Source organism: Neovison vison, chromosome 14 (assembly GCF_020171115.1).
Source record: "Neovison vison isolate M4711 chromosome 14, ASM_NN_V1, whole genome shotgun sequence".
NCBI classification, from domain to species: Eukaryota; Metazoa; Chordata; class Mammalia; order Carnivora; family Mustelidae; genus Neogale; species Neogale vison.
This window is the reverse complement of record NC_058104.1, coordinates 1,517,677-1,544,962: the sequence shown is the minus strand read 5'-3', so window position 1 is coordinate 1,544,962 and position 27,286 is coordinate 1,517,677. Positions and strand designations below refer to the sequence as shown.

The 27,286-nt window shown below is 64.0% G+C and overlaps 4 protein-coding genes across 8 annotated transcripts in view; 2 read left to right on the top strand and 2 right to left on the bottom strand.

Moving 5' to 3' along the window:
• Positions 1-900: 900 nt before the first annotated feature.
• Positions 901-10,282, bottom strand: RGS11 (regulator of G protein signaling 11). Of its 4 annotated transcripts, none has more exons than XM_044233959.1 (17): positions 10,245-10,282; positions 9,809-9,905; positions 9,659-9,709; positions 9,379-9,485; positions 8,595-8,646; positions 8,410-8,468; positions 8,116-8,192; positions 7,898-7,979; positions 6,264-6,557; positions 5,455-5,484; positions 5,309-5,370; positions 5,094-5,207; positions 4,890-5,005; positions 4,708-4,795; positions 4,481-4,619; positions 1,818-1,900; positions 901-1,730 (listed from the first exon to the last, which is right to left on the bottom strand). In XM_044233959.1, the coding sequence occupies exons 2-17, from the start codon at positions 9,903-9,905 to the stop codon at positions 1,607-1,609; spliced, it is 1,575 nt and encodes a 524-aa protein (XP_044089894.1). In that variant the 5' UTR covers positions 10,245-10,282; the 3' UTR covers positions 901-1,606. The 4 variants fall into 4 exon arrangements, with proteins under 4 accessions (XP_044089894.1, XP_044089897.1, XP_044089896.1 ...); XM_044233962.1 differs by having other exon boundaries at positions 5,455-5,478; positions 6,489-6,557; XM_044233961.1 differs by lacking the exon at positions 10,245-10,282 and having other exon boundaries at positions 6,274-6,315; positions 6,489-6,557; positions 9,809-10,063.
• A 2,856-nt stretch (positions 10,283-13,138) lies between these two features.
• Positions 13,139-15,343, top strand: ARHGDIG (Rho GDP dissociation inhibitor gamma). The gene is made up of 6 exons (XM_044232761.1): positions 13,139-13,217; positions 14,249-14,428; positions 14,499-14,582; positions 14,663-14,739; positions 14,820-14,883; positions 14,979-15,343. Exons 1-6 carry the CDS (start codon positions 13,145-13,147, stop codon positions 15,176-15,178), a joined length of 678 nt encoding a protein of 225 aa, XP_044088696.1. The 5' UTR covers positions 13,139-13,144; the 3' UTR covers positions 15,179-15,343.
• Positions 15,344-15,502: 159 nt separating this feature from the next.
• On the top strand, positions 15,503-18,742 carry PDIA2 (protein disulfide isomerase family A member 2). Its single transcript, XM_044232880.1, has 11 exons — positions 15,503-15,701; positions 16,336-16,542; positions 16,628-16,761; positions 16,841-16,978; positions 17,052-17,168; positions 17,250-17,375; positions 17,444-17,641; positions 17,735-17,855; positions 17,946-18,127; positions 18,406-18,504; positions 18,627-18,742. The coding sequence occupies exons 1-11, from the start codon at positions 15,503-15,505 to the stop codon at positions 18,669-18,671; spliced, it is 1,566 nt and encodes a 521-aa protein (XP_044088815.1). The 3' UTR covers positions 18,672-18,742.
• A 269-nt stretch (positions 18,743-19,011) lies between these two features.
• AXIN1 (axin 1) overlaps positions 19,012-27,286 on the bottom strand; it is a 48,533-nt gene continuing 40,258 nt past the window's right edge. The window contains exons 6-10 of one of the 2 annotated variants that reach the window (XM_044234066.1): positions 26,692-26,862; positions 23,685-23,930; positions 21,750-21,857; positions 19,956-20,123; positions 19,012-19,837 (exon numbers count right to left, since the gene is read on the bottom strand). In XM_044234066.1, coding sequence (XP_044090001.1) covers positions 19,711-19,837; positions 19,956-20,123; positions 21,750-21,857; positions 23,685-23,930; positions 26,692-26,862 — 820 coding nt within the window. In that variant the 3' untranslated portion in view covers positions 19,012-19,710. The remainder of the gene's footprint in view (positions 19,838-19,955; positions 20,124-21,749; positions 21,858-23,684; positions 23,931-26,691; positions 26,863-27,286) is intronic. The other variant, XM_044234065.1, reaches the window with a different exon arrangement.

Below are 27,286 nucleotides of genomic sequence, written 5' to 3'. Positions count from 1 at the left end.
GGGACCCTCGTGTGGAGGCCGGTGGCGTAGGGAGGCCCCCCTGAACTACCTGTGCCTCTGGACGGCAGAAGCCGGTCTCCTAGCTGCACAGATGCCTGCGGCCGAGGAGCCCTCTGCTGGGAGCAGGACCCCGGTCACTGGAAGCTGCTGCCCGGCCCACCGTGTTGGGACCAGCAGGGCTACAGCAGCGCCGCCCTGGCCTCCCAGGGCCCACCCTGCAAGTCCTGAGACCGCGGGCTGGAGCTCAAGCGGCGCCCGGGAGATGCCTGTGCTGCTGGGCCGTGCACCCTGGACCTGCGGACGCGGTAGCCAGCCCGCGGCCCCTCAGGGGCTCTGCACCGGCTGGGCTTCCTGCGCCCCAGGCCTCAGTTGGCCTGGCGCACGCTGGGCTGAACGCCAGGAGCCTCCTGTCTCCCATGATGTCCCAGGACTCCGTGTCTGGACTCCCCTGGAGCACCCTTGTCCGGCCGGAGTGCAAACGACGTTGCCCGCCGTCTCCTCTGAAGACCGCCGGGGCTGCAGCCCCAGTCCAGCCTGGAAGCTGGGTCCCTCCGCTGCCGCAGACCTGCCACATGACACTCTCCGTGACCCACGCCTCAGATCCCCCGACTTCCCCCAGTGTCCGCCACCACTGCCCGGCTCACACACGCCTCACGCCCCTCACACCACGAGACCACGTGGCTCACGCACACCACGCCTGCCTCACGTCTACCACGTGCCTCACAGGTACACCGCCTCACTTGCACACGTGCCTCACGCCTGCCGTGTACCTCACGTCTACCACGAGCCTCTCACACCACACACGCCTCGTGCCACACGCGTCACGCACGCTTCCCGCATGCCTACCACTCATCACACACTCCACCACAATCCACAACTCGGACAATGGGTGGACTCGAGTGAGGGCCAAGGGTCTTTTATTTCTGGGTCGGGTGTGGGTGGGAGTGGCACGGGTGCCTCCCCAGCCTGACGAGAGCCGCACCCCAAGAGACCAGCTACACCTCCCCCGGGTCTGGCACACCCCTCTTCCCCAAGGAGTCCACCTGCCCTGGCGCAGTCCTGTCCTGTCCGTGAACAGGACTGGCTGTCCCAGGTGAGGCCCTGGACTCAGCTCTGCCTCACACGTGAGGCTCCAGCGGAGCCCCAGCCTCGAGGACACACACTGGAGGTGTCCCTGTGGGAGGAGGTCTGGGACATGCACAATGATGGCCACGGTGTGGGCAAGACCCGTGAGGGCGGGCTGCAAGGCGGAGACGGCCCCAGCGGAACTGGGGCGTGCCGTGGGGTCCCCGCAGGGTCCCGCCAGCAGACCACAGAATGCCAGGGGCTTCATGCAGCCGGCCCCGCTTGGCCCCCTTATCCTCCCCTTGTCCAGGTGACCCAAGCTCAGGGACACCTTTTCCCAGGAATCAGCCCCTGGACCAGCCCCTTCTGGGGAGGGGAAGGCTTAACAAGAGAAAAGGTGAGAGCCCAAGAGCCCCACAGACATGGGAGAAGACCAGGCCCTCTGGGCACTAGGGGACGCCCATGCCAAGGGTCTCAAGAGCTACCAGGACCCCAGGCCAGCGGTGAGGATGGCCACTTCCCTCTCCTGCTATCTGCCCACCTAGGTGCCACCGTCACCACACTCAGGGCCACTGGTCGCAGCCACAGGCTCCCCAGAGGGGGAGGCAGGAAGGAGAGCAGGGCTGGGGCTTGCATGCAGCGGCTTACGCATAAACGGGAACACCCTGTGGACGAGAGGGGACCTGAGTGCAGTGCGGCCGTGAGGGTCCCGCCCACCTCACTGCCCGGGCACAGGGCGCAGCCAAGCTCACCGTCTCTTGGCCTCTGGGGGAACCACGGCTTCTGCCAGCAGGTCTCTGTAGGCGGCGGACTTCAGGAACCTCGGGTAGGAGTCCTGCGAGAGGGGGCATTCAGCCAGCTTCTGCTGGGCCCCTGCTGGCACTGCTGGGCCCTTGCCAGCCCCAGAGCACCCCCCAGGGTACCGCACTGGAAGCAGCCGTCCCAGACCTGCCCCAACCAAGTCAGACAGGTGCAGGGAAACCTGGGCTCCGAGCCAGTGGGCCCATTAACCCTCAGAAGGTAGGCAGGGGCCCAGCACCCACGCACGGAGGACTGAACCACGGGACCCCAAGCAGGAAACCACAAGGAGTGCCTCCCCGGGTTCTCAATGCACCCGCAAGTGGGAGGGCAAGGAAACGGAGCAAAATAAAACACAAGGTTGAGGGGTGCCTGGGTGGCTCAGGTCATAATCTCAGGGTCCTGGGATCGAGCCCCACATCGGGCTCTCTGCTCAGCAGGGAGTCTGCTTCCTCCTCTCTCTCCCTCTCTCTGCCTGCCTCTCTGCCTACTTGTGATCTCTGTTTGTCAAATAAATAAATAAAATCTTTAAAAAAAAAAAAGAAGGGTAATAATCATAAAAAAAAAATACACAGTCAAGAAAAACCATATGGTATCCAATAAAGAAATAAAGAAAGCCATGAACCTCCTTGTTTATATTTTTAAAAATATACAAATTTTAAAGTTAATTACAGTAGGAAGACAAAAGAGGACTGGGATAGAACTAGACGTATTTGAAGTATACCTTCTTTATAGATTGGATTTTAGACCCATGTAGATGCTTCACATAATTACAAAAGGAAACAACGAATCATCAATTCCTGGACATGGAAGGTAAAGCGGGAGGACCGTACGTCCGGGTGGTGACGCCACCCTGAGCACAGGTAAGGCAGCGGAGCCGTCCACGGGGCGTCCCCAGGAGGGGACACACCCAGGACCCGGCGAAGCACGTAACCGTCGTGCGTGGGTTTACAGTGCACGGGAGCGTGGGGTCGTCCAGCCGGGACGCCGGGGAGAGAGGGGAGGAAAGCGAGCGTGTCGCTACACCCACGCTGCTGTGAACCAAGACGTCCAGTGGGTTAGTGAGGAAGACAACGGAAGCCCGCACCCAGGAGCTCTGCACGCCCGATCTGAATGAGCCGTGCTCGTGGGAGCCTGTGTTCTACCGAGAACCCTGTACTTCTGGTTCTGCTCACTGAAGGGCCTGGCCGAGATCCGGTGACCGCGAACATGCCCAGCAGGTCAAGATTTCTAAAGAGCCTAGAAGAGGGGCCAGGGCCGCCCATGGGAACGGCGCAGGGGGGCCTGGGTAAGCCGCAGCAGGTCTCAGAACACATCAAGTGCCTCGAGAGCCAATGGGGGGCTGGGGGTGGGGGGCTCCGCACAGCAAGGCAGAGGGAGAACCACGGTAAACAAAACCACCATCCGGCGAGAGCTTGGACGGACCGTGGTATGAAAACCACCTCCCACTCACTGACCCCTAGCAGGTGGGGCGGCTCCAAGTCACGACTCAAAAGTGGAGAAGAGAATAAGGAATCACGTGTTGACTGTGCCTCCCCTGGGGGACCGTGGGCAAGGCGCAGGCGAGGGGACACGCCTCCGCGACGCACACCAGCTCACCAACAGAGGCAGGGGCGGGGCTCCTCACCCGGGCCAGCCACCGTCAGGCGGCTCACGTCCCCGCACGGGAGGCGGCCGGGCCCCACGTATGTCCTGATGAGGACACACCAAGCACCACCTCTGAAGAAACCAAAGACAGTACACCCCGACAGTGAGCCCAATCCAGTCTGAGACTGTGACCCACATCCAGGAAACGAGGCGAAAGAGTCCCTCCAAAGACACGGCGACAGCCCCGCTGGTAGGACCCAGAGGTAAGGCATGACAGAACAAAAGGCGGCCTAAAGTCCAAGGGGCCAGCAGGATCAGCAGGATGGCCAGAGGGACCGGCAGCACATGCTACGCTGGCGACAGGGCCTCAGGAGTGGCCGCTCACCGAGGAGCAGCGTCCCCAGCAGCCGGGAAGGGCAGGGAACGTGACCGGCCCCCCAGAGCCTCCAGATGGAGCCAGCACGCCCACACCATGACCTTCGCCCCAGGAGACCCGGCGGGGACACCTGACCGGCACGCTGTGACAGAACCAGATGGCGCTGTCCTAAGGCCCTGGGTTTGAGGTGACATGTTACGGGGACGATTGGACGCCAAGCAGAGCCTGTTCAGAACCCGATCAGCTCTTCGAGGACATGGGCCAAATACCCTGTGTTCAGTGTGTGATGCTGACACCTGGGTCCCACTGGAAAGGGAAGGTGGGGTCCGTGTCCTTTAGGGGGTCCTGACCACACACAGAGACAGGAAGTCTGAAAATGGCACAAGAGTCATGGGGTGGGGGGCAGCAGGCAGGGATGGACGAGGGGTCCGGACGGGCCCCAAGCTGACCGGTTTGGAAGTCAGGCAGCAGGAACGCAGGGATTCACCATGTCACTGTGTCTACTTTACATCTGGAATCTTCCACGTTACAATACTTAGAAAAATCACAAGCAGACCTCTCAGTCGGCCCGCAGGACCTCAGTCTGCAGGTGTATGCGCGACGGCAGCTGGGGTCAGGGAGCCGGGCTGGCACTCGCCTGCCCCCCTCACTCACCTTCTTCATCAGCATGTAGATGTGCAGCTGGGCCTCGTCCAGCACGTAGCGGTGGGGCTGCCGCAGGCCCTCCAGGGTCCGCTCCATCGTCCGGCTGTCGATGTTGACCCAGCGGGCAGCACCGGGGGCCAGGAACTGCCTGCGTCGGCACAACGGGGGCGTGCGAGGAGACAGGCCGGTGGCTGTGGGCCCCACGCGCCCACCGGTCCCCGCCCCGCAGCACTCACTGGTATATGGCATCCACGGTGGCGTGGACCTGGGCCTGCCCTCCGTGGCGCAGCTCCTCGCATGCCTCCCAGAAGCTGAGGTTCTCAGCTGGAAGGCCACGAGCCCAGTGAGGCCCACCCAAGCAGTGGCCGGGCCTGGCAGAAACCCGGAGGGGCCTCGAGCAGGGCACAGCGCTTCTCACCACTGAACTCAGTCCCGAGGAAGTCCATGAAATGGGCCCTTCCCACGGGATCTTCCAAGAGCTCCTGGAAGCTGAAAGCCCATCGCTCCACACGGAGCTTCGTGGGCACGGCCACACTGTGGGGACAGGCGGGGGCTGGTGAGGAGCACAAGGACTGTGCCAGCGGGACGGCAGGGCCCCCCGGCCCCCAGCCCCTGGGCTCACCTGGGCGCGTTGATGGTCCAGTAGGCGTCCTCGTCGCTGACCCAGGGGTTGCTGGGCAGGCAGCCCGACATCATGGGGTCATGTGGCCCACGCTGGCCGCTGAACTTCAGGTACCTGGGGGTGGGGGGCCGTGCAAGGGGCCAGTGCTGGGGGAGGCCATGGGGACCAGGGCCCTAGAGGGAGGGTCTGCACTCCGGACCCCCCAGCCCACTCACGCCTCCAGGCAGACAGACGACTTCACCCGTGCCCTGGTCAGGGCCTTCCTGCAGCGCTCCATCTAGGACGTGAGGCCCATGAGGTGGGGCCCAGGCTGGGGGGCAGCCAGCCCAGGCCCCTCCCTCCCACCACCCCCAGAACTTACCTCCTGCTTGTAGAACTCTGTGCTCTTGGTCTGGAAGGGGCCAAATGGACTGCAGTTAGAAGGTGGGCCCTGTGGGGACCGACCCCCCAACCCTGGGCTCATGAGTCCATCTTTGGGCTGGTGGTAAATGACTCAAGCCCCCTGTCTTGCCCCATGAAGACCCCTCCTCTAATGGAGGGTCTGGCTTTCCAAGAAGCCTCTGGGGCCTCTAGATAAGGTTTCCAGAATGTCCCATGGAGCCCACAGGTTGTGGAAGTCACCTTACAGTCCCCAACTGTCCCTACTTCCTAGTTTTCTAATGTATCTAGTTCATTTTTTTTAAACCAGCAGATACATGAGAGATCCAGCCGCAGGATCACAGTGGGGGACTCCATCTTGCTAACTCGCACTCTAAGTCATCCTATCGTGTTCAGAGCTCAGAGCCCACCTGCCACAACCTCGGGGCCAGGTGGACCGGCTGGCCCTGCCCAACACCCACACAACCGTCAGGATGACTGGGATGCCCAGTGCTGGTCTTGGCTCTCTTTGGCCAATCTTATCATGAGGACATTCCAAACCCATGACCATGAACTACCACTTCAAAGGGAAAGTTTTATCTGTAAGGCACCAGGTACTATATATTTTGCTCTTTGGGGGACTGGAACAGAGCCCTGCTACCAGGTCTAAACACGTCTGTCCAGAGGCCATCAGAGGCCTTGGAGGGAGGTGGCCGGCTCAGCCCAGGCCCATCCATGGCTCTGCGGGGGGTGTCTCCAACTCCCAGAGACCCTGAGGCTGTCCCACCCTTCCCAGAACCCCGTCACACTTACAGGCACCCACCGTAGCAGGTTGGGGAGACAAGAGGTGAGGGTTAGCAGAGACCTGGAAGCGGGGGTGCAGGCAGGGGCGCATGATGCCAGGAGCAGAGCAGGGCCTCTGGGTGTCAGGGTCAGGCACCGTTGGGACGGATGGTTGGGCAGCCCCCGCATGGGGTGGGGAGACACGTATGCAGGGGTGGAGGGGTGCGGCCTGGGGGCACATGGGCAGGGCCTCACCAGCTGCACTCGCCCAGCAGCGCAGGAGCTGCGCTTGGGACCCTGCTCCAGGACGCTGGGGACACCCGGCTGCAGAGGAAGGCCGAGATGTGGTGGGGTGGTCCAACCCAGGTGGGCTGCCGAGACCCACCTCAGCCTAGGGTTTCTGCCCCTGGCTCCCCCATCAACTCTGCACCCGTATGTCATTCTGTAACGTGGCAACCAGCCCTCGGAGAAGGGCAGAGTCTGGGCCCCCTCCCTACCCGTCCCACCCCCACAGGGACCTCCCCTGAGGCCAGCTCACCTCCCCGCTGTGCTCCTCACTGCTCACAGCACAAGCCAAACCATCCCTCTTCTTTCTTCTTTAAAGTAGGCTGGACGCCCAGTGGGGCTCCAAGTCATGACCCGAGACCCAGAGCTGCACTCTCCTAACCATGCCAGCCGGGCACCCCTCTCACCACCCGTGTTGGGGCAGTCACGTGCCCTGCATGCTGGCCCTCCCATCCTCCAACACATGTGCTGGGCTGCCCGCCCCCCCACAGACGGCCCTTTATGCCTGCTCACTCGGAGGCTCCAGCTGCCATTCCCAGGGCCCTCCACTTGGACCCTCAGCCATAGACACAGCCTGGGGGCCACGTCCATTCCACCCTCCTGCCCCAGCCCCCCCAACCTAGCGCTCAGGCGGAAGATGACCCATCACTTCCCCAGAGACAGCCCCACCCTAACCCACACGTACACAACCCGCATGAGCTATTGGGCCCGTGCTCGGCTCACTCTTTTCTTCCCTGTGGATTTATCCCACAGGAACTTCCCCTCGTGGTAGCTGGGACTGTCCCACAGCCCCACCCAGCAGGGGGACTGCAAACCTCCCGCCCAGACCATAGTTCTGGGGAAGGCCGAACTGCAGGCTAGCACCCCCGGCCCCACTTTGCCCCTGCCCTTACACCTCAAAGAAACTGGTTTCTTGGGGCACCTGGGTGGGTCAGTGGGTTAAAGCCTCTGCCTTCGGCTCAGGTCATGATCTCAGGGTTCTAGGATCAAGCCCCGCATCGGGCTCTCTGCTCAGCAGGGAGCCTGCTTCCCCCTCTCTGCCTACTTGTGATCTCCCTGTCAAATGAATAAATAAAAATATTTAAAAAAAAAAAAAAAGGAAAGAAAGAAACTGGTTTCCTGTGATGTGTGTGGACTGGCCCTGTGATTGGTTCTGATGGGTCCTAGAACTAGAACTTTCTGCTGGGACCCCGAAAGCCACATCCTTACCACAGGCTCAAACTGTAGGTCCAGAGAGAGCACGTGAGGGAAGCACACTGACTCCCAGCAAGACCCCGCTGCTGTACAAGGACCCCCCGACCCCACTTCTGTATGAGGGCCCCCCTGACCCCACTGCTGTACGAGAACCCCCGCCCCGACACACACGCAAGGGGGCTCACCGGGGGCCTGTTCACCAGCCAGTACGTCTGCTCCTGGCACGCAATGACCAGCCTGTCCCCCTTCCTGCGCTGCTTAGCTGCCCTGGGGATGGAGGTGGAGGTGGGGGGCCGTGGCGCCCACAACAGCCCCTCCCACACCACCCCCACCCTCAGGCAGAGCCAGGTGGGCAGCCAAGCCTGGGCAGTGCCCCCTAGGCGCGAGCAGGGCAAGCTCTTACCGCAGCTGCTCCCGAGCCTGCATCACCACCAGGTCCCAGGTGTGGCTGATCTTCCTGTGCAGCTGGTCATAGTGCTCCTGGGGGATGTCGAGGATGCCGGTGGATAACCCCTCCCGTGCCCAGCTAGGGGCGTAGACCAACCACCTCCCCACAGAGACATTTACGGATGACGTGTTTGTGTGTCTGCACTCTCCTGGGGCCTGGGCTGTGCTCCAGGGCAAACCGGGAGGCCCGGGGCCAAGGGCAGGTCTTGGGTCCTCGGACTGGACTCAGCAGGGGGCGGGGGGGACCCACCTTCTCGTGCCCGACCAGGGCCCCCTGCTTTCGGATGTTCTTCTTTGTCAGGTAGATGGCTGGAAGGACAGGGGGCCAGGCTGCAGGGGAGACCTCTCTGCCCCTCATCTCTCGTGGCATCACTCGGGAGGGAGGTCAGCAAGGCTAAGAACTTGTCCCAGGTTAGCCCACTCCTCCACACTCACCGTAGTCCAGCTCCGCAGCTGGCCACACGGTACTTGTCCAGAAATAGGGCGTCTGGTATGGTGCAGGAACAGGGCGTCCGGGACCTCCCGGGCCTTCCCCACCCCAGCTGTGACCACCTTCCCCTATCCCTTGGGAAGGGACTGGGCTGGCCAGATGGTGCCTCAGAACCTGCCTGTCTGCCTACAGCCTGGAGACTCACAGACTACTGGCCATTTTCCCCAGCTGGAACCTAGCTCCACTCACCCCCTGGGGCCCAGGTCAGGCACCGCTTCCTTGACTGGCCTCCCAGAGTCCTCGCTGCCTGGTGGGGTGGACAGGGCCTGCCCAAACCACGCATGTACTCAGTCTGTGCTGAAGACTGTGGGTGAGGACTGAGAGCAAAGCCTGCCTGGATCCCAGTTGTGGCCGCGGAGGCCGGGCAGGGGAGCTCCACCGTGCCTGGGGTTATACACCGAGATGCAAGGACCCTGTCCTCAGGCCCCACACAGGCTCCTTCATGAGCCAAGGCTTAAGGACCCTCAGGGAAACCACCAGAATCCTCCCCAGGTACTACGCCCTTTATGGGGTCCCTGCTGTGGCCTCAGAGAAACTGCAGGTCTCTCACCTTAACTGGATCCTTCTACCACAGGACACATACTGTCCAGGCCTCGTGGGGAGGGGCCATGGACCCAGGCCTGTGGTGACATCACCGCTTCCTCCTCCAATCCCAGTCCCCGCTCCCAGGAGTCCCCTCTGGCTGGGCTGTTAGTCTGGGGCTCCCCCTTGCTCCCAGCGGCACCTGACCTGAAATCTGTAGGGCGTGTCATCCGGCCGGAGCAGGAGGCTGCGGGGCTCCCGCAGAGAGTACAGATATCCGTGCTGCACTAGGAGAGTGCCCAGGTGCAGGGCCTCTGCAGGGAAGGGGCACAGGGAGGCGGGCTGTCAGCCGCCAGAACCAAACTCCCCAGCGCACCTGGCTTGCCCTGACACCTGTGAGCCCTGACGAGGCCCAGCCCAGGACGTCAGCACAGCGACCCCAGGGCAGGGGGCAACGGGCAGGGCGAGCAAGGGGATGACCCCTTACCCTCGTCTGAGATGCCGTACTTCCGGATCAGCCACGCCACGACGTCGCCGCCTGCACAGCAGAGATTGGCATGGGGCAGCGGTGGGCCGCGGCGGGGCGGGGGTGGGCCGCGGCGGGGCACCCACCAAGCCCCGCCAGGCAGCGCCTCACCTGCCGCGGTGTGCGGGATGACGGTGATGAACAGGCGCTGGCTCCGCGTCCTCACGCCCTGGTCTGGGTCCTGCATGCTCAGGACCACCCGCTCCATCTGGGCGAGGGGACACCGGGGGGCGCTGCTCCGGACGGGCTCCCCCGCCCCAGACCCGACTCCCCGCAACGGGATCGGGGAGCTCAGGGAAGATTACCGCGCCACGGCGGATTTGGGGCCGCGGCCGGCAGCGGGGGCAGGGGGGAGGGGAGAGGGACAGGGCCACGCCCCCCGCGCCCCCTCCCGCGGCTCGACGCCCCGCCCCGCCGCACACGGCGCCGCGACCCCGGCCCCGCGTCCACACTCGTGCGCGCCCGCACCACCCCTGTCCCGCCGCTCCCCGCCCCGCATGCTGGGAAACCCAGGGGGCGGGGGGCGGGACTCCGTCCTGGCACCCACCTTGCTGAGATGCGGCAGCTGCGCACCCCGCCGTCCGCCGGCCATGGCTGCCGAGCGCCAGATGGCGGGGCGGTGGAGCCGCCCCCGCCCGCGCGCCCGTACGCCCCGCCCCTGCCCCGCCCCCACCGCCCGGCCGCGGCCCCGCCCCTGGCTGCAGCCCCGCCCCCCGCCCCTAGGGCGAGATGGGCTCCCCCACCCCCGACCCTTGGCGGCCTTAGCCTCCGCGCCCGCTCGGCCTGGCTCTGGGGTCTAGGAGGGTCGCCCCCCGCCCCGTCAGGGGACACTGAGGCCCGCGTCCGTGGGAGGGGCCCGCCCCGGATGCTGCGGGCACTGTGAGGGAGTCGGGCTCAGCGGGCACCGGTGGGGGTGCGCAGAGACAGGAGAGTCTCGAGGAGAGGCTTCTGTGGGGCAGGTGGGGTCGAGGGCAGCCGTGTAAGGCCCGCTGCTGCCTCGCACACCCAGGCAACGGGGGCACCTCGGGATGCGGCAACACTGGCGGCAGGGCGGGGCGGCGGGGTCAGGGCGAGGGGTCAGTCGGCCCCAGGAGTGTGTCAGCGACGGGGCACAGCACGTCAGTGCCTCCAGGCTGCTGCGACACAGGACGGCTGTGCGGGTTGCTGACTGGGGGTCCGTGGAGGCCTGCGGGAAGGCGGCGGGGGGGGGGGGGGAAGCTCACTGGCCCACCTGCGCGGTGACTTGGGCAGGACCACAGGGGACCGAGCAGAGACACCACAGATGCAGGAGCTCAGAGACTGTGGGAGAGGAGCTTTACTGCAGGGTGGGGGTCCCAGCTCCCGCTCCCCGCCCCCGGGTCCCACACACTGGGGGGGGGGGACCTGCAGCTTCCAGGCCCACTTCCGGCCCTTTCCCTGCTCCAGCAGCTCTGCCACTACCAACCCAGAGCCCTGTTGCTGGCTTTTTTTTTTTTTTTTTAGATTTTTATTTATTTACTTATTCATTTGAGAGCCAGGAAGAACATGAGTTGGGCAAAGGACAGGGAGAAGCAGGTGACCCACTGAGAGGCAGCCCCCAAAATGCAATCTCTATCCCAAGACCCTGAGATCATGACCTGAGTCAAAGGCAGATGGTTCACCGACTCCACCCCCCAAGTGCCCCTATTTTTAAGAAGTTCTAAAAGGTCTGTTACTGCTCTTTTGAAGATAGAGTCCCCCTCCTCCCTTATGGGGTGCTGGGGACAGGGCAGGATAATTGGGATAGGCCTCTGGCCTACAGCCTTACACTGATCCATTTCCAGTGCTGACAAGGCCAGGTCCAGGATGAGCTGGGACAGTGGTACTGGGGCGGCGGCGGGGTGGGGGGGGGCAAGAGCTACCAGGGTACCCTCCTCTCTTAGATCCCAGCGAATTCCCAACCATTCCCACCCACACAGGTACGGGTCAGGTTGGTCCCAGGCCTGACTGTCCTTTCTGGATGGTTGGCTATCTACAGAAGCTGTATGGCCACCAGAGGCCATAGCTGTCCCCAACCTCGACAAGTGGCTTCCCTAACCACCCCCAACCCCAGGGAAAGGGCAGCAGAAACAGGACCCCAGAATGGCCGGCGTCTCAGCTGGGCGAATCCTGCCCTGGGAAAGATTGTGGAGAGGTGGAAATCCAAGAGGGATCGTCTCCACACAAGCCTACATGTCCCCTAGCGCCCATGGCCCTCCTCTGCAGAAATTTTGGGGGGTGCAGATGAATCAGAACGTGGTCCCCTGACTGTTCTCTGTTGGGAGAAGGGGGGCTTTGTCCAGGCTAGACACTCAGGGGCAAAGGAGCCAAGAGTGGACACGGTTCCTTTTGTGAAGCCAGGGTGGCAGGCGGACCCTCTCCCTTTTGTTCCAGGCAAAGGTGGGTATGATGCCTGGGTGTCCTCAGAAATTAGGGGGGGAGCAGAAGGGGTATCTGGGAGAAGGGAAGACTGGGGCTAGAGCTCTGCCTCCCTCAACCCCTCCACTCAACACCTGTGAGCTTTCCCCAGCCTGACGCCCAGCTCGCCAGTTCCCTGCACCGGCTGCCCCCATCTGCCCACCCCAAGGTTGTTTAGGCTTCAAGACCAGAAGCGCCCTGTGTGCCCCTCTCTCAGCCCTCCACCCCCAGGATTCTGCTTTGGATCGGGGCACTTTCTTCCTCCAGGGCAGGGGGCTTCCTTACAGTCTGGGCTCTGGGAGCTGGCTCCCGCAGCCCAGTCCATAAACGGTATGGCCATGGCTGTGTGACTCCATGTTGCCTCTCACTGTGAGGGTGGGACCCTGGCCTCTGGGTGGGTGGACACAAGTCCCTCCGTGCGAGCGCCTCCAGGATGCCCACTCCCCCGCCCCGCGCCTCCCCCAGCTGCCGGGGCTGGGCAGGCTCCAGGCAGCCCTCTGCCCAGACAGATGATCCGGTGGGGGCGGGGAGGGAGGGGAAGCCGTCAAGCCCCAGGTGCGGCCTGTACCGCCTGCAGGTAACGAGAGCCCAGGGGCCTGGGGGAGGTGGGGAGCACCTGCTCCACTGGGCGCCCGCGGCCCCACCCGCCCCTCCCAGAGGGCTTCCCCGAGAATCCCCCAGACTCTCACGGGCGCCGTGGGGGTGGGGCCTCTCTGATGGACAGAGCGGGGTGCGGACTGGGCCGGCGGCTGGGACCTTGACCGCGGCGGCGGTGCAGGCTTCTGCGGCGCCCGCGGCTGGGACTACCAGGTGCCGGCGCCGTGCGGGCGACACGCGCGTCTCTGCGGGGCTGCGCGGGGTCCGCGGAGCGGCTGGGGGCGCGCGGCGCGGGCGCGGCGCTGGGCGCGGGGGGCGCTCCCGGCCGGGATGAGCTCACCGCAGTCGCGCCGGGGCTGAGCGCCGAGCCGGGCGGCGGCGGGGCGGGCGGCGGCTCCTCGGCGGGTCCGCGGCGGAGCCGGGCCGCGGGCCACCATGCTGGGCCTGGACGCATGTGAGCTGGGGGCGCAGCTGCTGGAGCTGCTCCGGCTGGCGCTGTGCGCCCGAGGTGAGCAGGCTGGGCTGGGGCCAGGGTGGCCACGTGGGCGGGGGTCTCGGGCGGGGAGGGGGGGTCGGGGAGGCTTCAGCCTGGGGCGGGGACTGGGCCTCTCCCCGCGGAAACTTTGGGGGCGCGCGTGGGGAAATACTGGCGCGGTCCCCCTACTGGGCTCTGGCGGGGGTGGGGGGGCTTCGTCCAGGCCAGACACTCAGGGGCAAAGGAGGCGAGAGTGGGCGGGTCTGTTTGTGAAGACAGGGTGGCAGGGGGACCCTCTCCCCTTGGGAACCTGCCCCTGAGATCCTCTCTCCCTTGGGTGGGGCTGGGGCTCCTTCAGGGCGTGGGGTGATCCTTGAGAAGCCTGGAGCACAGTGGGAAAGACCCTGTCCCAGAACTGTGGGAAGGGGCTTAGAGAGACCCCTGCCCCAGGGCACCATGGGAAGGGGCTGTGAGTCTGAATGCGCCCAGGGAGGTAACCCCAGAGCACAAGATGAGGGGTTTAGAGAGAACCACCCTGACGCCCCAGGAGCACCACCGGGAAGAACCCCTAGGACAGGGGAAGGCATAGGGGGATGTGAAGAGGTGTGGTGAGCAGAGCCTCTGCTCTAGGGAAGACCTCGGAGGTCACCAGTCCACAGTGGTGGCCTCCAGTCCGTGGGGCTAACCCCGTTTAGGGTCTTCCCCTGCACCCCCCATCTTTGGCCTCAGAGTCAGGGAGGAGCCCTAGGTGGATGGCTGGGCCAGAGAAGGCAGCTCTGCCTCAGGGATGTCACTTGGCTCAGGAGCCTTCTGCACTCCCCCCCCCCAACGGGCCTCCCTAAAAGGTTCGGGTGTGGGTGCCGCTCAGTCTTTCCCCAGCCTGCCCCTGTGCCCCATGCAGCCCTCCCTCCCTGAGTGCACCCCCCTTCCCTGAGCCTCCATTGCTTCCTCTGAGTTCCTGTGGGCACTGAGAGGCACAGCTGGCCAGCCGGGGGGTCTCCAGTTTGATGCGTGAATGCCGGGTCAGCTGCTGGCCACCGTTCACGCACCTCCCCAACCCCCAGTCCTCCTGACCGACAAGGAGGGGAGACAGCTGCCCCCTGACGAGGCCCTGGACGAGGCTGTGCCCGAGTACCGGGCCCCGGGGAGGAAGAGCCTGCGAGAGATCCAGCAGCTGGACCCGGAGGATGAGAGCCTGGCTAAGTACAAGCAGGCACTGCTGGGGCCCCTGCCACCGGTTGTGGGTATGCGCCGCCCAGGGCTTGGGGGACCGGGAAGGAGGGAGGCACTCTGGTGACTTCCGGTCTCTCCTAGACCTGAGCCTGCCCAACGTGCAGGTGACCAGGCTGACGCTGATGTCGGAGCAGGCTCCGGGGCCCATCACCATGGACCTCACAGGTACTGCCCCCCATGGGGCTCCTGGGGCAGGGTCTCCGCTCTCCCAGGAGGTCTTTCCCTAGCTGCCCTTTCCCCGACAGGGGAGCTGGCCGTGCTGAGAAACCAGGTGTTTGTCCTGAAGGAGGGTGTTGATTACAGAGTGAAGATTACCTTCAAGGTGAGGGCAGCTGCCCTGGGGGACACCTGCCAGCACAAGGTCAGCCCCCCGGAGGGGCCCTAACACTCTCTGTCTCTCAGGTCAATAAGGAGATCGTCAGTGGCCTCAAGTGTCTGCACCACACCTACAGGCAGGGCCTGCGCGGTGAGGGCGGCGAGGAGGGGTTGCTGGGGGAGGGGGGCTGTGGGGAGGGGCAGATGGGGCAGAGGGTGGCCCCTGACGACCTCCCCCTCTCCTAGTGGACAAGGCCGTGCACATGGTGGGCAGTTACGGCCCGCGTGCCCAGGAGTATGAGTTTGTGACCCCGCTGGAGGAGGTGCCCCGAGGAGCACTGGTGCGGGGTGCTTACGTGGTCACGTCCTTCTTCACCGACGATGACAGGACGGACCACCTGTCCTGGGAGTGGGGCCTCCACATCTGCCAAGACTGGAAGAGCTGAGCGCCCCCACCCCGGGGACCGTCCTCCCACCTGGAGTCCTGCTTTCCCCGCCCCTCCGTCAGTGATCACACCCCCTCCCACACCCCCTGCTCCATCCTGGGACGCCCCCTCCCTGGGCTGGCACTGTGCCCTGAACAGTCCTATTAAAGTCGCCTTGTCTCAGTGCCCTGGGTGTCGCTTCTGTCTGCCTCCCCTCCCCTGGGGGTGGGGTGGGGGGTGCCTTGTGGCCTTATCTTCCCAGGACTGGGACTGGGTGCCACGTGGCGGCTGCGGCTTGGCCCTCAGCCCCCTTATCTGCCCCTGCCTCGTGGGCCCGGCACTGCCATGGACGGCCAACTCCCGCTGGTGCTGCTGCTGCTGCTTGTGGCCTCCGGCCTGCGGGGACAGGGCCCGGAGCCGGGGGGGCCTGAGGAAGAGCCCCCTGAGGAGGAGGAGGTCCCCGAGGAGGACAGGATCTTGGTGCTGAGCCAGCGCACCCTGGGCCTGGCCCTGCGGAAGCACCGCACCCTGTTGGTGCAGTTTTGTGAGTGCACCCGGCCGGTGGGCTGGGGGACCCACCAGGGCTGCCCAGGGTGTTCAGCTCCCCACCCTGTGGACCCACAAGAGGCTTCCCCAGTGAGCCCTCAGCCCCCATAGTGCTCCTGGAGCTCCACCAAAGGGCATGGGAAGCAAGGCCCGGGACTGGGCTGGGGGGAGGGGGTCCAGCTGGAGCGGGGGAGGGTGGGACTGGGAGGAGGTGCAGGTGCAGGGAGGCCCCTTGATCATGGCCCAGCTGCAGACTCTGCCAGGGCCGGAGAGCATCCAGGCCTTGCTTGCTTTTCGGTAGATGTTCACGAACTTCTCCACGTGGGCCATTCCCAGGTCGCAGGCGTCCACGAGCAGACGCCCCTGTGCAGGCCTCAGGGAGCAGCAGCTGGAGGACTTTCCTCCGACACGCTGTCGGCACGGCGCTGGCCACGGCGCCCCAGGCTTGGGGCGTTGAGGAGCCCGGCTCTGGTGTGGAGGCTCAGATGGGCCCCAAAGGAGGGAGGTGTGTGGACAGGAACGCTCCTGCCAGATACGATTGACCCCAAGGCCTCCCAGCTCTGGCTAGGCAGGAGGAGAGGAGCTAAGGCTGGGGCCTTGGAGGCCGGGGACTTCATGACCCTCTCCCCCAGATGCCCCATGGTGTGGGCACTGCAAGGCCCTGGCCCCTGAGTACAGCAAGGCAGCTGCCATGCTGGCGGCAGAGTCCGCCAAAGCCAGACTGGCCAAGGTGGACGGGACCGCTGAGACAGAGCTGACCCAGGAGTTCGCTGTGACAGAGTACCCCACGCTCAGGTTCTTCCGAGACGGGAACCGCACACACCCGGAGGAGTACACTGGTACGGGCGGCAGGCACGGGTGGGGGCGGGGCGGTGGGCATTGGGCTGGGCTGGGCTGGGCCTGGGCTGAGTGGACGCTTCACAGGCCCCCGAGAGGCCGACGGCATCGCCGAGTGGCTGAGGCGGCGGCTGGGGCCCAGTGCCACCAGGCTGGAGGACGAGGAGGGCGCCCAGACCCTGATAGACAGCCGGGACGTCGTGGTCATCGGATTCTTCCAGGTGAGGTGCTACCCCTGGGGTCTGGGCTGCAGGAGCGGGGCCCGTGCTGCCAGCCGACCTCACAGCTTAGGCTCCTTAGGACCTACAAGATGAGGATGTGGCCACCTTCCTGGCCCTGGCCCAGGACGCCCTGGACATGACCTTTGGCTTTACTGACCAGCCAGAGCTCTTTCAGAAGTTCAGCCTCACCAAGGACACTGTGGTTCTTTTCAAGAAGGTGCGGCACGGGGCCAGGGTGGGTGTTGGGGATCGGGTCTGTGGCTCCCGCTGACCTGGCCCGCGCTGTCCAGTTTGACGAAGGTCGGGCAGACTTCCCGGTGGACGAAGAGCTGGGCCTGGACCTGGGGGACCTGTCGCGGTTCCTCCTGGTGCACAGCATGCGCCTGGTCATGGAGTTCAACAGCCAGGCAAGTGGGGCGGTGGGAGCCGGCACCGGGCTGGGGACGTGGCCATGGGAGCAGCCCCGTGAGCTCGGCCTGTCCCCGCAGACGTCGCCCAAGATCTTCGCAGCCCGGATCCTCAACCACCTGCTGCTGTTCGTCAACCAGACGCTGGCCCCGCACCAGGAGCTCCTGGCGGGCTTTGCGGAGGCAGCGCCCCCGTTCCGGGGACAGGTACTGGCTGGGCTGGGGGGCAGGGGCTAGGGCGGGAGGGCCGCCCAGCACAGACTCCCTGTCGGCAGGTGCTGTTCGTGGTGGTGGACGTGGGCGCCAACAACGACCACGTGCTGCAGTACTTCGGTCTGAAGGCCGAGGAGGTCCCCACCCTGCGCTTCATCAACATGGAGACCACCAAGAAGTACGCGCCTGCGGCTGGAGGGCCGGTCACTGCGGCCTCTGTCACCGCCTTCTGCCACGCGGTCCTCGGTGGCCAGGTCAAGGTGGGCTGCTGAGCGGCCACCCGGGGAGCAGGGGTGGGAGCAGCAGCTGTCAGGAGAGACCCCCAGTGAAGCCCCTGGCCTGCTTCCCCCCAGCCCTATCTCCTGAGCCAGGAGCTTCCCCCTGACTGGGATCAGCGGCCGGTCAAGACCCTCGTGGGCAAGAATTTTGAGCAGGTGGCTTTCGATGAAACCAAGAATGTATTTATCAAGTTTTGTGAGTGTAGAAGGCGATGGGTGGTGGGCAGTGGGCGGGGGTGGGGTGGGGCAGGGGGGCCCTGCCTGCGCCAACAAACCGCTGCCTTAGATGCCCCGTGGTGCAGCCACTGCAAGGAAATGGCTGCGGCTTGGGAGGCCCTGGCTGAGAAGTACAAGGACCATGAGGACATCGTCATCGCGGAGCTGGACGCCACAGCCAATGAGCTGGAAGCCTTCCCTGTGCACGGCTTCCCTACCCTCAAGTACTTCCCAGCGGGCCCGGGTCGGAAGGTGAGGCTAGACCCCGTCTTCCCAGGTCTGGAGCTTGCTGTGCGTGCTCCTCAGGCAGGGGACCAGACATGAGGCGGGGCCTCCAGCGGCAGGGCCCCAAAGGGCGGAGCCTCAGGTGGGCGGGGCCCGGATGATGGAGGTTTGGGGCTGTGCGGGCAGGCCTTGGGCTTGGGGGTAGGGCCTCGCTGGAGGGTGGAGCCTCCGGGGATGGGGGTGATGTCACCTGCCAGGGTCCGACAGGGTGGGTATTTTCTCCAGAACCCGGTGTCCCTCCTTAGGTGATTGAATACAAAAGCACTAGGGATCTGGAGACCTTCTCCAAGTTCCTGGAAAACGGGGGCCAGCTGCCTGCCGAAGAGCCCACAGTCTCCGTCCCGGTGGGTGCCCCTGCCCCAGGGTTACCCTTCTCTGCACCAGGCCGGCATGGGGCCCTGCGGTGGCCAGGGGCAGGGGTGAGCCAGGGTGCAGCTTCCAGCTGGGCCTCTGTGACCCTTTCCAGGAGACAGCACCCAACGCCAGCACGGAGCCCAAAGAGGAGCTGTAACCGCCCCCACAGTGCCGTAGAGACCCCAGAGCAGAGCCCTGGAAGCCGGGCAGAGAATAAAGAGCTTTGGTCCTGGACTGTGTGTGTGGTTCCTGTGTGTGTGGTCCCAGGCCGCCGGGGACCAGTTAGCCTCCTGGGGCCCATTCCATCTGGAGCCGGGCCTCGCTGTTCTGGGTGGATCCCTGACTCAGATCTGGGTCTGGGAACCCACCCCGTGCTCCAGAAGACACCCCCATCCCACACATACTCTCGACCCTCAGAGGCCTGGCGTGAAGCTGGCCGAGAACGGCAAGCCCACCGGCCAGGCCCCACCACAGAAGACAGGTACACTCCTGCCAGAGAAGGTTCAAAAATGATTTTATTTCATTATTATCCAAGTACCTTTGAAAAGATAATTGTACAAGTCAGCGCATGAAAAATGGGCTGGGGCAGCCCCCCACTGGCCCTGGCCTGACAAATGTACATATTTACAGGGGCCCTTCAAGGGGAGGGGCCCGGGACCCGCTGAGCCAGCGCCCTGGACACAAGGGTGGAGGAGGGCGAGCGCTACGGGGCTCCGTCGCCGGATCCACACAGTGGCAGGCAAGAGACAAGCTGTGTTGAAGGCACTCGGTGACATGTACAGTTGACAGAGGCCCCCGTGGGGCCCCTGGCACCCCAGGCCCAGGCCGGGCCAGGGCAGGGTGTGTCAGACCGCCCCAGAGCGGGGGGCAGAGCCTGCGGTGTGAGCGCCGGAGCAGGGAGCAGTGAGCAGCGGGCGCCGCTGCAGGGGCACTAGAGGCCGCCCCGTAGTGGGCCTGCTCCGCCGGCCCCTCCAAGGATCACTGAGCAGTGGGCAGGGCCCCCTCCTCTTCAGCTGCGGGGCCGCTCGGAGGGACCCCCGGCCAGCTGTGGGGCGAGCAGCACCTGGTCTTTGACCGCGGCCGTGTGTCTGCACACACAGGAAGCACACGACACGGCACGACCCTCGGACGCTCGCCGTGATGCCCAGTCCCTGCCTGACGTGGGCCCAAGCTGGCGCAGAGGCCGGACTGGCCTGTCAGTCTACCTTCTCCACCTTGCCGATGATCTTCTCCTCAAACACGGGCAGCACTGTGTCGTCCTCCCGAACCTCCTCGAACACCACACCACAGTCAAACTCATCGCTCACTTTCTTGAAGTAGTATCTGCAGGACAGGGGGGAGCGGGGATGAGGGTTCCCCCTGGCCCCGTGTGCACCGCAGGCCCTGCGGCCCAGCTGCTGCGGGGGTCACACCGAGCACAGGATACACGCGGGGCCCTCACCTGTAGTTGCCTTTCTTGGTGAGCAGCTCCTTGAACTGGCCCAGGGTGACGGCGCGGCCCCGCACCAGGGTCCTGTAGGGAATGGGCTCCCCGCAGAAGTAGTAGGCCACCACGATGCTGTCACACGGCTGCGCACTCCCACTGCCCGCCTTTCTCTGGGACTTCGTCCTGGAGGTGGAGGCGTACTGGTGATTGCTAGGCTCAGGGTCCCACAGGGCACACCCCAAAGGGCCACAGGCCCTCCAGGAAGCACAGGGCGAGGGTTCATCCCTCGGGGGGGTTCGTACATCCTCAGACACCCCCTTGCCTGGAGCTCCAGGGCCAGCCCTCCGGGAGCCTCACTCCACGTGATGTCCTGACCCGAGGGTCCAGTCCTGCATCAGCCCCCCGCGCCCTCAGACCCACAGCAAGGACACCGGCTCATCCCTCCCCTGCTTGCCCCCCTGCCCCCATACAGCCGGCGCCTCCATTTCCCCACCACCCTCCTGCACCCACCACATGGCTTCAGGCCTCCCTGTGGTCCGAGCTGGCTGGGGGAGCGGCACTCCCTACCCAGACCCCACGAACGCAGGGGAGGAAGTTTCTCGGGGCCGGAACCCACAGTGGATCCCAGCACCTGGTTTCCTAAGACACCCAGGCCACTGGAACCAGCACGGCCCCCCCAGCTCAAGGCTGGGCCACACTCCCTGTGGCCCAGGTAAGGGTTAGAGAGCCCTGTGACTGTGGGAACGCCTCACGGCCCGAGCACAGACAAGGAACAGCCCCAAGCATGGATCTGAAACAGACCTGCCCCGCCGCAAGGGCAGAGCCCAGCCCGACACGCAGAGAAGGGCAGGAGCCCAGAACCGTGCGGTCCGGGACTGCACATCCTGATGGTGCTGAGCCGGGGCTCTGTGTCTGAGACCACAGGCAGCACCGTGTGGTCATCTAGAAGCTCTTGTCCCTGCGACCGCGCCAGAGCCACCCAGGTGTGCTCGGACACAGCCCCTGGCCCCTGCTGGCCAGGAGCTCACGACCAGCCTGTCTCTCCCTGGGAGCCCTCTCTCTCCCAGCTGCTCCTGGGCACACGGCTGATAGCGACTCGGGCCACATGGCCATCCACTGCTCAAGCCGGGCTCCCAGGTGCCTGCTTTCCTTCCCTCGGTCCTACAGCCTCACGCTGCGGGGTGGGGGGGTCCTCTGGGACTCCATTTTCTACAGAAAGGAGGCAGGGTCCCTGCTTTTCCAGAGACTACCCTCAAGGAGTGACCTGGTGGGGAGGCCGAGTCACCCACGCATTCGGCTGGACGTGACAGAGCACAATCTGAGATGTGGTGGGGACCCACTTTCTGCTCTCCCCTGAGCGGAGATGCAGGAATTGGGCGGCCGGCACCGCCTACAGGTGGTCCCCAGTGCCCTCCCTGCTCCACGCACTCCCGCAAGCCACACGGGAACAGAGCAAGGCCCAGCGTGCCCATGGGCCCCGGACACACCCTGGCCACCCGGGCAGGCGCTTTCACGCAGCTGAGCCAGGGAAACAAGGCCCAACACGTGACCGCGTGCCCCCGGGCCGGCGCGGAAGCTCAGGACAGTGGAGGTGGGTGGGGGGCCCCGGCCAGAGCGAGGAACAGCAGAACTTCCTCTCTGGCCCGCCAGCCGCATGTCCCACGAGGATGGCCCGCTTCTCCTCTGATGGAGACAAGCAGCTGGAGCCCAGCCCCGTCTCTTCCAGTGCGGCGCCCCGAATCCTGTCCTGGGAGCAGTGGCTCCACCGCGGGCAGCCTGGCAAGCGGGACCCGCGCGGGGCGCACGTACTCTGTCTCGGAGAGCTCCAAGTCGGACACGGCCGGCACCACGCTCAGCACAGGTGTGCACGCTGGCCTGACGCAGGAGCGCCCCCGCTGGATGACCTCCTGCACATACCTAGGGAACAACCGGTCAGTGAGCCGCGGAGCTGGTGGGGGCCTCTGCCAAGGCTCGGAGGGGACAGCGGGGCCCCCACGAGGGTCCATCACCACTAAACAGGGCTCCTACTGTGTGAGCAGACAGACACCAGACCACGGACAGGAATGTCAAGGGCTGCTTCGGGGTTGGTCGGGAGGCAGAGGCCACTGGACTTTGTCCGGAGCTCCTAGATTCCTCACTGCGTCGCGGAGCTCCCGGGACCCCACTCGAAGCACCCGCTGGGGGCACCGGCATCTTGTCGCTTCATCCACACCAGGAAGGGTCTTCTGGGAGGGCCTGCCCCTGGCCGCCTCCACTCCACACGGCTCTTCCCCATCCATGCCCTGACGCAGCTCCGTCCTGAGCAGTGGGGGAGGCCTGTCCCGGGCCAGCCGCACGGCGGCAGCTCTCCGCACGGATGTCCGCCCTCAGAGACTCCTCTTCTGTCAGCCTGGGGGGTCCACCCCGCAGCGAGCTTGGAGAGGGCCCAGCACCCCCACTGCTGCCTCTGGGCCTTCACTTGTGTCTGTGGCTGTTTACGAAAGGCCTATGGACGCCAACCACCGTCTAGCACCCCATCAGGAGGCTCACGGCCCGAGACATGTGTCCCCGAGAGGCTCGTGTGGCTGCGCGGTGTCTGGCCAGCAAAGGCACGCACAGGGCCCGCCGGTGCTGGTGGGAAGAGGAGACACGAGCCCGGCTCCCCCAGAGCATGCCAGGGACAACGGTCCCATGCAGCCCCGTAGGAGGTCTGGGCAGAGAGGGGACATCCCACAAGCACTCCCCGGCCCCTTCCCAGATGACCCCCCTGCTACCCCGTCTGCGCCAGGTCACAGGCCCTAGCGGACAAGAGGCATCCCCCACACCAGCCCAGGCATCTCGCGCCAGGCTGGCTCTCTGGTTCTATGGGGACAGGATGACAGAGTGTGAGACACAGAGCCATCAACGTGGTTACGCACCACAGCGAGGGCACACACTCAGGGCTCTGCCCAGTGAGACCACCATGGACACCAGCCTCCCCAGAGCTGGAGAGCCCTACACACAGTGAGGCCCCCCGGAAGGATGACCAGTGATCACAGACGGGACAAGGGGCGCCGGCGACATCCGAGGAATACAGGGCCACTGTGTGACCATGCCTCCACTCAGAGACCCTGATCCACGTGGAAAAAGTGACCTCAAGGCCCAGCTGAAAAGGTAGGGAAACAACAACACTCAGGCCTGCAGAGAAAGCCTGTTATCACCAAGGAGTGCTCCCCGGGCTTCTATGAGGCTGCGTGAGCCGCGGGTCAGGCCTCTCCGGTCCCCAATGAGGGGGACTCTGGTGCTTGGGAGTCCCTCCAGGAGAAGACTATCACATCAGCATGTACGTCAGCAATGCTGACTGTCCCGCCTGCAGACAGTGCTGCCCCTTCTGGGGTCTGCGAGCAGAGGCAGCCAGGACCCCCCAGGACCCCACTCACAGCTCAGCCCGCACAGCAGCGAGGGGACCTGATGGGAACCCCTGGTGGCTCCCCGTGCCACGGAAACTGACAGGATGAGCACACTCCCAGAAGACAGAGGGTCTCCTCTATCCCTAGGACAGTGTAATGACCACGTGCCCTCCCAGACCCTGGTCACAAAGCAGGGCCGCTTGCCGTGCCCTGGGCGGCTCTCAGTGGCAAGAAGCAAGCAGGACGGCCAGTGAGCGGCCAGCACAGCTCTCTGTGGGGCTCTTGGGCTGTGGGAAGCCTCAGCACCAAAGCCAAGCCACGGTACCCGGAGTGGCCCTGGCTCCGGGTGTGGCCTGCTCCCCCCAACCCCGCATACCTCTGCTTGGAGGGTAACTTGCTGGCTCTCTTCTCTTCCTCCTCCAGACGCCTGCGGGCCTCCTCCAGCTGGGTCAGAGGGTTGGGGGCCGGGTTGGGTGGCATGGTGGGGTCTTGAATGAAGAGGTGAGAGGGCTGGACGGAGTTCCGCAGCTGAGCGCTGACCCAAGGGTGCACGGCCCCAGGACGCTCCACAGACAAGGGCCTAGAGCTCTCGTGCGCCTGCTGCTTCTTGGCGCCGGAAGACCTTTGGGAGCAAGAGGACAAGGCGTGGTGGCAAGTGAGAGCCTGGCCAGTGCGGGTGCCCGGAACTGGGGCAGGGCCCAGGGAGACCAAGCTTGGCATTGACCCTGGCTGTTAGGCAACAGTCCACACCCTCCCCCAGTGCCCCTGATACACATGTTCCTTTGTGGCATGCTTCTTTGTAATCTTGAGATTTTATTTATTTATTTGGGAGGAAGAGAATGAGAGAGAGAAAGAGCATGGGATGGGGGAGGGTCAGAGGGAGAAGCAGACTCCCCGCTGAGCAGGGAGCCCGATGTGGGACTCGTGACCTGAGCTGAGGGCAGATGCTTAACCAACTGAGCCACCCAGGCACCCCATTCTTCCGTAATTTTTATTTTTATTTTTTATAAAGATTTTATTTATTACTTATTTGACAGACAGAGATCCAAGTAGGCAGAGAGGCAGGCAGAGAGAGAGAGGAGGGAAGCAGGCTCCCTGCTGAGCAGAGAGCCCGACTCGGGGCTCAATCCCAGGACCGTGAGATCATGACCTGAGCCGAAGGCAGAGGCTTAAACCCACTGAGACACCCATGCGCCCCTCTTTCATTAATTTTTTTAAAAAGTACTTATTTAAGGAGTGCCTGGGTGGCTCAGTTGTTGGGCATCTGCTTTCAGGTCAGGTCACGATCCCAGAGTCCTGACATCGAGCCCCGCATCGGCCTCCCTGCTCGGCGGGAAGCCTGCTTCTCCCTCTCCCTTTCTCTCTGCCTGTGTTCCCTCTATTGTTGTGTCTGTCAAATAAATAAACAAAAGCTTAAAAAAAAAAAAAAAAGAAATAAAAAGTCCTTATTTGAAAGGGGACAGGGCAGACAGAACCTCCAGCCAATGCCCCCCGCCAACTATGGGCCCACTCTCACAGCCCAGGTGCCCCTCTGTGGCCCACTTTTAATCACTTCACTGAAATATAAACCCGATGCTACACAGACTTCCTTTAAAAAAAAGTCTTTACTATTTTAAAAAACATGTTAACATCAAAATAAGCGCTCTTTGTGAAAAACCTGAAATATACAGAAAATTTTTAAAAATATGTAAACAATTCGAAATATCACGATTTAGAGATACCTGCTCCCATCATGTTGGTATATTCTCTTCCCTGTTAAAAACACTTAATTGGCACATCTCTGAACCTATAATTTTTTCTGATTTCCTCCTCCATGCGCTAGCATACCAGTGCCTTTGTTGCTCAACACAGAAAACACCTGACGCCTCATTCAACCCCTGAGTGAATTCCAGGAAAACATCAGCCTCTCTTAGCTGTGGCTGCAGCCCTCGGAAAGGGGGTTTTGTGCCAGGAGGGAATCCCAGGAAGAGGGCCCCCTGGGCAGTGGGTAGGCTCAGTGCCCTCAGGACTCCAGAACTGCCCAAGGCAAGACACCCCAGAGGGAATGGGCTCAAGGCCAGCCACAAGTACACCTCCTCCCTGGGCCCAACCCCCACCCCCTCCCTGCCTGGCTCTGTACCCAACCTCCCCTCCCCTACTTTCTCCCAAACCCCATCCCCTCCCATCTCCCCATAGCCCCTCATCTCTCCACCCATCCCCGCCAACCCGTCTCCCCTCCCCCCACCCCTCTCAACTCCCTACTCCCACTCTGTCTCCCATCTACTGGCCCCACCAGGCCCCACCAGGTCCTCCATCTCCCTGCCCCACGCCCCCGTGTAAGAACAGCAAAGGCAGAGGCACATGGCTCCCTAGCTCTCGGGAGGCCAGCGGGAACTCATGGGGACGCTGAATCACGGTCATGTCCTGACAGCAAGCACAGAGCCATTCCTTGTGAAAACCCAACACCGGAAGAAATCCAGAGAAACCGACAGTCCATCCCCACCTCAACCAGAACGAGAGAGGGGCTCTGGAGAGAACCGTCAGCTAGAACGGGTTCTGGGACTGTGCTCGTCCCCAGGGCCACGTGGAGACCAGACACGGGGCCCCAGAGGTGGGCAGTGCCACCTCGGCTCACCACTCAGGAGGGCCTGGGAAAGTGCCCACCTGATACCCCCCCACCAGCCGCACACACTCCAGCCTCCCCAACCACGTCCAAAATGGAAGAGCTTCAGGAGAGCCTGAGACAGAGGAAGCAGCGGAAGCCCGCCCACCGCCAGCAGATCCCACCAGCCTGGGGCCCAGACAGCTGCCCTGTGAGAGATGGTACATGTCTCCAGCCCAGGGGTGTGTCTGAGCCAGCCCCGGTCCCCCACGGTCTTCCCACAATGGGGGGGTCCACAAGGGGCAGCAATGGCTCGTCCAGAGGCCGGCTCCGCACCAATAGAGCAGCCCTGGCCCTGCGGCAGCCAAGATGGAGCTCCGAGGGCCGCAGACAGCCAATGGCTGGGGGGACGGCCCGCTGCCAACCCTGCAGCCTCTGTCTGCAGTGATGGACAGGCACTGGCCTAACTCCCCCAGTCACTGAGGTCACCGTCACGTGGAGGCGTCACCACCCCAGAAATAACCTTGTGAGAACCGCTGTGTGTTCTGGGGGTGGAGGGCAGCAAGAGGAGCTCAGACAGAGCATGGCGACCACAGACTGATGTCACCCGCGGGCACCCCTGACCAGGACACGATGGGGGGCGGGGGGCATCTGTGAGCTCAGAAGACCACAGAGATCTTGCCATGTGAGGAGCGGGCGGGCGGCCAGGCACTGCTTCAGGAGCGCGGGCCGCCGCGGGCTGGGGTCTCCTCACTGGTTCCACACCCCTGTACCCACACCCCGGACGCAGTGTGCCCCTTACCCGTGGCCAGCCTTGCGGTGCCTGCTGATCTCCTTCTCCCCCTCGATGATCCACTGCATAATTTTCTGGTTCTTCTCTGTGTCTTCCGACGGGCCTGGCGCCTCTGCGCCCGCACTCTTCCCTGACTCAGCCTTCTTGGCACTTCTTCTGGGGGCAGCGCCTGCCTTCCCGCTGTAAGAGCAGAACTGGGGGTCACCTGCCGACGTGGCCCGGCCTGACTCCGGGCAGCTGTACCCCGGTGCCGGGGTTCAGTCGGGGTTGACTGAACTGTCGGGGCTCTACGGGCCGGGACGTGGAGGAAGGTGTCCAGACGGCACCAGCTGGGAGGCCTAGTGCCTGTCCTTCCCCCGCCTGCTGGCAGCCGCCCCAGGGCCCAGATGCCTCCCCCTGAGGCAGATGCATCTGAGGCTAAGCTGCCTGGGAGGTCAAAGGCCACACTCTCTAGCTGATGGCACTCGGACAACTTCGATTTTTTAAAATTATTTTTCTAAAGGTCTGAGAGAGCGCTAGCGTGTGCTCGCACATGTGCAGGAAGGGCAGAGGCAAAGCGACTTCGAAGGGTGGAGAGGAGCAGCCTGCCCGCTAAGTGGAGTGG